We start from the raw sequence: 10,820 nt of genomic DNA on the forward strand, positions 1-10,820 counted from the left end.
ACAACTATCAAGTCAGCTGTCTTTTCCATGATTACATAGACCATAACAAAATATTTCTCTATTAAAAATCATTTTTTTGGTCTATATAATATTCCAATTTTCTGAGAAAATTACACTCTATTTAATAAATCTAAAAAATACACAAGTTCCATTTTCGAATTGAATTCAGCTCTGCGCTGTTTAAACCTGTCCCATCATGGACCTCAGATGCATGAGGCCATGTCACTTTCCTTTGATTTAGAATCAAGTCCCACAAAAATAAACTAACAAGCAAAATGTGTCAAAGACTGTGTGGATTCACTCCAAGCTTTTGTTGTCTCGTTCACACCCACCTATGAGCTATTCTAATTGCATGTTTAGTCCCTTTTGTTAGCTTGCAGGTAGGGGATGGCCTTCAGTTGAGCTCACACCTACAGCTATTCTCCTTATCTGTTCGCCAGATCGCTTGCACTGTCATCCTGCATTTTATCCAAAAGCTCAGCCTTTTGTTTAGTTGGTTGGAACATGGAATCTCCAGAGGATTTGCAGATAATGGAGGACACAGTTTCGACACAGAGCGCCTGCCTGTTCTCAGAGATAAAACAAATTTCATCCTCTTTGCTATCTTGTATGATCTCTTCAGTCACTGAGGACAATTAGCTTCCATTTGGCCACTTTTCTCTCCTGTAAACGACCAACATCCTAACAGCAAACAGGTCAGCCAAAACCTGTCGGAGCAGGACCAACACCTGCATTGTGGCAAAGCTTCCAAAAGAGGAAGAGAATGAAAGAAGTTCTACGAACAGGACAACAGCTGCAGCCCTGAGCTGTTTGTGTTGGGAGATGAAGATTACTGATGCCGTAAGCCTTCTTCTCTTTGCTCTCTGGTCAACCCATTGTTGCTCTTGTACAAATTTGCTTTGGGCTATGTGGACCCCACCCTAACAAATTCCTCCCCTGCCTTCACCTTTACCACTTTACTCCTTTTGACAAAACTCTTGCCCGACAGTCATCCATCCATTTTCTATACCCGCTTTTTCCATACTGGGTCACGTGGGAGCTGGTGCCTGTCTCCAGCAGTCTACGGGCAAGAGGCAGGGTACACCCTGGACATGTCGCCAGTCCATCGCAGGGCAACACAGGACAAACAACTACGGGCAATACAGAAAGAACAAAAGTAACCTAACAGAACCCACGCCTGCACGGGAGAATATGCAAACTCCATGCAGAAAGACCCCCTGCCAGGACCCAGGACCTTGCTGCAAGGGAACAGTACTACTAACTGCCCCACCATGCAGTCCACCTGAAAATCAATTAAATGTTAAGTTATTTTGATATTGACAGTTTTAGCTGAATCAGTAATATCCAATTCACACTCTTTCTTCATGAACCCAGATTAATTAAAAACAGAAGGATGATCATTTTCATTTAAGGGGCTTATATTTTAACAAAATAACTAGACATTAAAAAACCAAGGTTCAGATGAAAGCTTAATACATTTTAAACACAATTTGTAATTTGCTGACAAGACAAGGTTTTAAGGCAGGTAAGCAACTGCTGCATGTCACCGCGTTCTCTTTGGTCAGCTGACCTTTAACCCTTGTCAGTACTGACAAACCAGGCGTAAGCTCAGAGGGGACTGAGCCTTCTCTGTAGGTCCTTCTGAATGATCTGCCGTTGTTCATAAGGAAGTCATCCTCCCTGGCCATTTTTAAATCTCTGTTAAAAACACATCTTTTCTGTCTGGCTTTTAATACTTAGTGCGGTGTTGGTTTATGTTGATTTAATTTGTTTAATATCTACGGTTCATTTTTATTGGTTCTGCAAGTGTTTGCTATATTTTGCTTTTTGTTGGTCTCTATGTTTGTTGTTGAGTGCTTTATAAATAAAGTTTGATCGGACTGGAATTAAATGAAATGAAATTATTGTTTTTAATGAGTCATCCATGTGTGATCTGAAGAACTGCTATGAAAACTTTGATGGCTACCTTCAAATTGAATATGGAAAGAACGTTTATCCAAGAGCAGACTTTTAACAGCAGACCTATTCTAACAGAAAATGTTATATACAGTTATATTCAGTAAATTAGAAAACGCGTTGTGATGAGGCTCGTTTGCCAGATTAAAAGAACCTTTTGAAAATAATAAATAACCTTTAAGCAGGTATTAAACATACTTTTCATTGAGCCCACATTTCTGTATTAAAATGTATTTTTATTGGTCAAATGTAATTCTTTAGTTGTCTAAGAAATTAAAAGTGTTTTCATTAACTGTAATCAGAAAAGTCATAATTAACAGAAATAAAGACTTGAAAACATTAGTCTGTGTTTAATAAATCTATATGTGTTTTATTTAGTAAACTGAGTTACTGAAATAAATGAAATTTTCAGTAATATTCTATATTATTCTATTTATTGAATGTAACTGTATCTACACCAAGTAAATTCTGGAACATTGCAAAATGTTTCTCTGTGAACATACTTTTAATATTTCTATTAACATGAAATTCACACCAGATGTAAGACATCAAGTCCAACAATGTTGTTATGGGTAAAAATGTCATGACACAGGGAAAACAAGTACTGCACATAACTACATAAATATATTCAATACTTTTCTTTGTCAACCACTACAAGCCCTTCCAAATTATGGAAACTTTCTTCACTCTCTTATTAAAGCCAACATGTTTTGTGTTTCTTTAATTCAATTCAATGCAGTTCTATTTATCTGTAGTGGCACTTTACAGCAAACATCATGTCAAGGCACTTAACAAAAAAAAAGCAAACAGAATCAGTTTATACCCACTGCAGTCTGATACAGAGTCAAGTGCAGTCCCATACAGTCTAATTCAATCCAATTATAATACAACCATTACCAGGTAATCCTAAAAAGCCAACTATAGTGAGAATATCAGCAGACATTATTGAATGTACACTAATCCAACCCCCATCATGAGCCAGCAGAAGAGAAACATCTCCTCTTTAACAGGAAGACCCTTCAGCACCAAAACACAAGTTACCCAGGAATCAAAGACATGAAACAATGATTTCTCTGGTGACTGTGCCTCAAACTGACACAATTTTGGGTTATGAAGTTAAAAGATGGCTCTTTGCCTCTATGTTGCACCATCAAAGCCCAGTAAGCAATCAGTTTCTTTGTAAAGTGACAGTTATCTTTACTGCAGACACGAGAAAGGAAACATCAAGAGTTTCTGACTTCAGAGCGAGCTGTATTTTAAATGGACACACACTATGCATTAAAGTTCAAAAGACGGAAATCCTCTTCAAAATAACAAAAAATGAATCATTTCTGATACACTTGCTGCCTGTTCCCGAGGAGTAAAACTAAATTACCAGGGAGACTTTTTAACTAAATGCATTTTCTATTTGAACCGTAATATTTTTAAATATTCATTTATTTTCAGTCAGAAACAAATATTTATAACCTTAAAAATTGTTCGTTTTTAAACTATGATGTTCGAGACACATCACCCCATATATGGATATGTTTTACGAATATTATGAATTAAAGGTTCATTAAAAGTTCTCAAAAAACTTGATGAAATAAAAAAATGGCAGGGTAGGATTTACACTCTGTCTGAAACATTTGAATAAGAGGTCATACTTTTTAGCAAACGCAACTCGAATATTACTTATATAAAGGTGGAAAATATTGCAAAAGATGCGCGTTACTTTAAAGATTTTAATTCCCCGATGTTCTTTTGAATTGCAAAATGGGGTAAAAACAATAAGACGAGTATAATCTGTTTTCTTATCTCTGACGCACACACACTTTACATCTGTTTTCTCCCAATTATCATACACATTAGTCAACACCTGTTTATCATATAACCTGGTTTTAACTGAAGAGCAGACTGTTGTGGATTTAACGCAAAGAAACCTATGTTGAAGTCATTTTCCCAATGCAATAAGTGCGTTTTTCTTGTACTTCTCCACAGGGAAAACGTGCAATTTGATGGTTGTTGGTGTGCGCAAGTTTGATGCCTTTGCGCTGCTTAATTTAATTCCCAGAATGAAGGATCTGAGGGTGCTGAAAGTGTCACAGCAGAGACTGGCAGGAGGTTGTTAACCGAATGAGACATTTTCAAGTGTTCCGCGATCAGTGCGAGACATGAGATGTGTTAAAATCGTCATAAAACATCAAACGGTCTGGGAAGCGAATTAAACCCTTAGAATAGACACGGGCTCCTGTATTAAGAATTCTGTTTGAGATGTAAAACTTAATTTTTTAACTCATGCATGCAGGCGCATTATTTTGTGACTTATATCCCATGTTATCGGATTCATGCAAAAGTGTTGCATCCAAATTGAAAAGGCGACCTCTCTGCAAAAATCGTCGATAAGAAGCGCTAAAAGGAACAGCGGAGAGCTTTGATGGGATTTACTTCCAGTGAAAGCTAGAGGTCTTTTGAACGGAGTTGTCAGTCAGTACCAGCGGGACCTCCCCCTTCCCTCCTCTTCCCTCCTTTCTGCGGCCAGACTGGGGCAGCTGGTTGTCTATATAAATAGACCTGGGAGTCTGGAGTCCCACACAGACTTTTTGAGGAACGGCTGGGGAACAAGAAAGATGCCCGCATCGCCAACTGGATTTGGAAACTTCTTGGAGAGGAACCTCGTAATGCAGGCTGGAAATCAGATGCTGATGCTGGGGAGCCCATCGGGTGTACAGCAGCAGCAGCAGCAGCAACAGGCTCAACATCTGGCGGCTATGGCAGCTGGAATTCCTATAACATACACAGGACTGCAGGGATACAACTTTATCCCATATCCACACCACAGGCACATCGCGCACATGGTGAGTTCATCTTTGATCAAATATTCCACATTCATTTTGCTCTTATAACATTTTCATGTTTTGCTGTAAACGTGTTCCAATCGCATCCCAAGCATGTGCCCTGAATAAACGATCGTTGACCTCTTGCCAAAGTGTGCCCAAGGTTGTAATATATGGCAAGCAATTATTGCATAAAGTCGGCATAGAATCAAGAATGCCAAATTCTATGTCAGCTAGTGTGAGCTGGAGCACTAAAAATAAAGGAAAAACAATTCTGGCAAAGTTTCTGGTAAAGAAATGGTATAAAAACACCATTTAAAAAGTCAGGATGCTGCAAAAGGGCACAAAACCCCAACCAAAAAAAAAAATATTTAGGAAATAAAGTGGTGTTTTAAAGACAACCTTATGATCAATAAATAGTCACAGACATCATTGAATGACGCTTTTGATATCATGCAGTTGTGCAATGAACACATGTGGAAAAAAAAACAGTGAACCATCCAGTCATTAAACTCAGGTGTTCATTGTGTAGCTGCCAGATATAAAACTTGCTGTTCAGTTGCTTGATAAAAATGCAGGATTTTATTTGTTGCTCTGAATAAGATATTCAAAATGCGACTTGCTGCCATAAAATAAAGTGTTCTGGCAGAGGTTTTGCCTAATTTTATGGTGGCAATTTGTACATATTTTTTGCAGATATTTGGCACTAATTGCTTTACATAAATTTGTCTCTTCTTCTATTGGGGAGCGCACTTCCACCTAAGCATGTCAATGTTGTTATAGATGTGGGAAAGCAGCGGAAAAGAAGTTTAATGTTTGGTCACAAGCAAAAACAGGAAACTTAATAACCTGCTCAGTTTACATACAAATAGTTACAGTGTGGATGAAATCTGTCTCCTGGTTCAGACACAAGCCGCTGAAATGCTAAACTAAGTATTAAAATATTACTTTGTTAATTAAAATTCTATTCCATGAAGATTTCCGTTAGCATCTGCACACCTGGTGTAATTTTAAACTTGTCCTGTGTAAGGCCAAGTGGTCTGAAGGCCCCATGGCAGGCAGGAAGAGAAGCAACTACAAATTCTGCTTGTACCTTATGGCCGGGTCCGATTGCTATCACGTTCTTGTTCTCATGCTTCATCTTTCTGTCTTCCAGAGCAGTGGCTTTGACCTGAAGGCCGCCTCTCCTTATCATCACACACTCCTGGGCCGTGGAGGGGTCCTCTACCCTCCCTACCATCCGGGCGTTGCTGAGGATCTTGGCAGGGTTGCCAAGGTGGCCACTCGAGAGAGCACTGGTGCACTAAAGGCCTGGCTGAATGAACACCTGAAGAACCCGTATCCAACCAAGGGGGAAAAAATCATGCTGGCCATCATCACCAAGATGAGTTTGACACAGGTGTCCACCTGGTTCGCTAATGCCAGGCGGCGCCTGAAGAAGGAAAACAGGGTCAGCTGGGCATCCAAAAGCAAATCGGATGAGGAGGATGAGGAGCTGGAGGGTGAGAGTGAAGAAGATGAGAGTCCCCTGCAGAAGTGCCCCTTGGAGCAGCAAGATGACGAGGCAGACCATCATGGAGAGCACGCAGCCGCAGAGAAGCCAGAGAGCTCTGCAGCTCCAGAGGAGCATTTGGAGGTGCAGGAAGTTGGGGAAGTTAGACAAGAGAAGAAAGTTAGAAACAGCAGTTCTGACCACACACCCTCAGCTTCAGAAAGCAAAGAGAGCACTGTCAGTCAGAAACCCAAAATTTGGTCTTTGGCGGAGACTGCCACCTCAGACATGTCAAAGAAACCTCTGGACAGTTTTTACCACCCTGCTGGGAAACTGTGGGCGGACTGGGCGTCACGAACCGGACTGTTTGTTCCGGCTTACTACACTACTCATGAAATAGTCTGAGCTGAACATATTAAAAATGTTTTTTTTTTTTTAAAACCTTTTGCACTTTAAACCTTCAAACCTCACGGACTTCCTGAAGTTTGTTATGAAATAAGAATGTGTTGGGAGACCAACGAATAAGGATGTTTTCTCACTGTAAATAAATGTAGATGTATTTTTCCACCTGGATAATGTAAATTATATTTCCTTTGTCTAATCATAAAGAGGTATTTTGGTAAAATAAACTTTGGCTTCTTCTAAACTTAAGGTGTTTTTATTGTTCTGACATAGGAACCTGAAGATAAATGAGAAAAGATGGTTTGATGAAGAAAAGCACAAAATAAAATATATATTTGGGCATCAAATCCAAGTTTGTGAAATCTTCATTTTAACCTCTAAAACATTTAAAGTCTGATACAAGAAATAATAGTCAGAAAATCTTATTGATTACCAGTTGAACTGTTTTTGGATGCTTTTAACAAAACAATTTTATTACATTTCGCTTTGATTTTTCTCTTTTTTGTATCAAAATGTATATGTTAGGCATTTATGGGAATGTGTTCACTATATTATCCAAACCCAAGGGAAAACAAAATAAAGTAAAATAAAACACAAAAAATGGCTAACTTAAATAGCATTTCCTACTTCTACAAACTATTCTAGAAAATTTCCTTTTATGCATTTTGCATTTTTACTCAGAACACTTAAAGTATATTTAGCACCATTAGATAAATTTATAATACAACTTATTTGTTACATTATTATATAGATAAATTATACACATAGATGTACAATTGTAAATACAATGTATTTCCATCTGTGTATTCAAGAAGAAATTAAGTGAAGAAAAAAGCAACTGATGCACTGACCCATAAAACAGCTAAATAATTACAGTATCACAACTAATACGCAGGTTTACTAGAGTTGTTCTAGAAAATGTAAAGGTATTTGCTGTATTACTCAATTAAAGACACATTTAAGATAATCTTGTTTTACCTTTTGCCAACTCCAACCATCTTAAAAAAGGAGTTTGCATTGCAGAGTTAAAACATTATTCAGTTTCAAGAGTTTTGTGAGAAAAAAAGTAAGCTACATTAAATGTAAAAGAATATTATTTTATACAGCATATAGACCTCAACAGGTGGCCACAAGTCTATTGATGAGTCAGATTTAGGGAGTGGTAAGATTCAGTATGAGTCCACTTCAGAGCGTCAAGGTCTTCATATCATACTTAGATGCAATAGAAGTTCCCGTAAGAGACTTGTTCCCATTGATGGAACTTTAAGCATAGACCGTATGATGGTTCTGCAGCTCTGGAGCACCTTTCTATCAGTACTAGGATCCATTTCTTAAACAACTGTAGTTACAGTAGCTGTAGCCCATAGGGCACCTTTTGATACATATTCAGGGCAGATCATTTTTCTTGTGTGGTATCAGAGAAAAATGAAGGTGTTGCGGTTCCCTGTGAGAAACGTAGGTAAACCTCCGGGGAGTTCTGCATGTGAGTTCTTGTTAAGAATGAAATTATATGCCCTGAAAGAACTTTGTTCCAGCAGCCTTGAGTCTCTGCTTCTAACTCATAAACTAAAGGACAAAACATTTATCCCACCCAGCAACAGGTGGTATAATAAAGAGATAATCAGGGTTATTTAATTCCCATGTTGGTGGTCATAATGTTAAACCAAATTGGTGTATTTACAGCAGCTCCTCTCACAGCCTTGCCACTAACAGCAGAGCATTTGCGCCACTTTGAGGATAAAATAAGTAACTGCAGACGAGGTAACGGTCAAAGATGATATTAAATATCTAATCTGATGATTTACCATAAAGGGAGGGACACATTTAGAGGCAAAGACCACCGTGAACTCTCTGGGTCAACAATTTCTGCCACTGCGTATTGGCGCCCAGGTAAAGATGTGTAAAACACCTTAAAATTCATATTTTATTGCAGTATAGCATAATTTCAACACATTGAAAAATGTAAAAAAAAAAAAAAAACAGCCACCCCCCTTTAATAAAATAAAGAATGTGACAAAGATAAATGAAGCATTTCTTTCACTTATAGATAACTGTTAATGTTAATCAACGTGCCCAGCCTTTAATCAGAAATCCATGACTTCTTGTTTCCCTTAGAAATAATGATGATGTAGCACACTGGCCCATTTCCGTTTAAAATGAGAAAGACAAGAGAACATGCCATTTAGTCAAAGCAGATGTGTACTGATCTTCACAAGTCGAGAAATGCCACAAGAAGAGAACAACTTCTCGCCTAACTTGCTCATATGTTTATAAGATCTGGACCCATCCACTAATAATCATCTTCCCTAACTCATCTTCATTCATACGAGAAATGATAGGTTGCTTATGCTGGTATTTAAAACTCTTAATGGTCTTAACTAACCCAATAAATCAGTTTTACTTTTGTCCTATAGGCCTTCCAAGTCCCCTCTGTTATTCTGGAAATGGTTTCCTGTTGATACCTAAAAAAAAAATATAAAACATACAGTGAGTATTTTATTTTTCTATTTTTGCCCATTAGCAGCTGACATTGTGTTTTGTTCTGTAATTATTCATATCCCTGGGTGGCTTAGCTTTAAAATGATCTTTATTTACCCAAAACATTTGCTTTTGATAGGAAATGAGACAGGAATATCTCAAAAGTAACTAAAGCAAAGTAAAATGAGTATCAGTATTGAGAAAAAAGAAAATTATGTTTTTATTAAAATGTTATAAAAGAAATTGTCAAAATACATGTATAGCCTTTTAAATAATCAATGGGAAAATCTTTGTTGGCATTACAGCAGTGCAACCCTTGTAATTGCTGGCCAGCTGTTTGCATTTTTCCATTCAAATGCTGATGATTTTTCTTTGGTGATGAGCTCCAAGTTTTTTTTTTTAGATTGGAAAGTCTCCTTGTCATCACCCTAATCTTTAGCTCTCACTAATCCTTCTCTTAAGTCAGGTTTCTGTCTTTGCCACAATCTGTTCTAAGGTGTGGATCTGGTGGTTTAATGTCTGTTGTTGGTCTGTTTTTAACCTCTCAGTAGATCTTTGTTGCACTTGGTTGTATGAAAAGTGCTCAAGTTGTACATATCATGCCTTCTACAGTGTAGATTACACTTCATCTATCATATCTCTATTTAAAGAGAAAACCCTAAATAAGTAATTTTTTTGTTTATCCTGTGGTTGTATATACCCATTGCAAGCACCCTCAATTTTGTTGTACCCCCCAGTAGGATGACAGTAAAGACTATTATATTCTATTCAACAAAATTTTTTTTGTCATTAAGGGGAGGTAGAAAAAGAATTTGAAAACTACAGCTAATAGTGGCATATCGGGGTGATGAGGTCCCCATAAAAACATTTTTACGGCTTTTGATCTATAATACTTCTGCCAAGATGACTGGCACTTTAAGGGTGAAGTTTGAAACACAAACGAATGTGTCAGGAAAAGTTTCCCTGATATACTTTTATCAAGAAAAGACAGACACTTAAACTCTTAGAAAGACACAACCAAATTTAACTTGCAAGGAGTTCAACCAAATACAACCTGTACAGTGCCTCATTTGTCTCAAGTTGGACTAACAGGGAATGCATCTCATTTATCTACAGCTTCCAACCTCCACACATACTTCCGTTTTACACAAACTATCATCTTTGCATCGTTTGGATCACAGGGCTCTCCCTTTATCTCAGGACTAGGGTGAGAAAACCTCTAGCCAATACTGTTTAGTGGAGTTTGGGCTTTAGTCTTTGAAGGTCACATCATTCCTGTGAGAACTTACATCTGCACATAAGTCCATACTCAGTTCAGGGTGTACAAAGCAATGTAACAATAATGCTAGTATAAGTATAAAGGACCTTAACATTACAAGCATTTGTTTCTAACAAAATGTTAATCCTTTTCAAAGTTGTCCTCAATGTTGAGCTAATTTTCTACCACCCAGGATGCACTATTAACACTAACTACCAACCAGTTAATTTTATCTTATTTTACTTCAACAAATTCCCTGGATTGAGAACCTGTTTCCTTAGTTCAATTTGCAGCATTACGTTTAGATATGTCTGCTTAATTTATTTGTGATTAAGTGAGCCACATTTGGGACCATAAGTTCACAAGATGAAGCACACAATCCTCTAAAAAAAAAAAAAAAGGAACGAATGCAGTATAC

At 37.6% G+C, this 10,820-nt stretch overlaps 1 protein-coding gene across 1 annotated transcript; it reads left to right on the forward strand.

The window, feature by feature from the left end:
• The first annotated feature begins 4,485 nt into the window (after nucleotides 1–4,485).
• irx7 (iroquois homeobox 7) lies at nucleotides 4,486–6,989 on the forward strand. Its single transcript, XM_047374400.1, has 2 exons — nucleotides 4,486–4,793; nucleotides 5,929–6,989. The coding sequence occupies exons 1-2, from the start codon at nucleotides 4,566–4,568 to the stop codon at nucleotides 6,667–6,669; spliced, it is 969 nt and encodes a 322-aa protein (XP_047230356.1). The 5' UTR covers nucleotides 4,486–4,565; the 3' UTR covers nucleotides 6,670–6,989.
• The last annotated feature ends 3,831 nt before the right edge of the window (nucleotides 6,990–10,820 follow it).

This window comes from Girardinichthys multiradiatus, chromosome 1, assembly GCF_021462225.1.
Source record: "Girardinichthys multiradiatus isolate DD_20200921_A chromosome 1, DD_fGirMul_XY1, whole genome shotgun sequence".
Classification (NCBI taxonomy): domain Eukaryota; kingdom Metazoa; phylum Chordata; class Actinopteri; order Cyprinodontiformes; family Goodeidae; genus Girardinichthys; species Girardinichthys multiradiatus.

Bases quoted from the DNA above. Each gene is read 5' to 3' on its own strand.
- irx7 (XM_047374400.1), top strand. From the start codon at position 4,566: ATGCCCGCATCGCCAACTGGATTTGGAAACTTCTTGGAGAGGAACCTC. The intron at 4,794-5,928 runs GTGAGTTCATCT...TCTGTCTTCCAG, and splicing joins ACAGGCACATCGCGCACATG to AGCAGTGGCTTTGACCTGAA.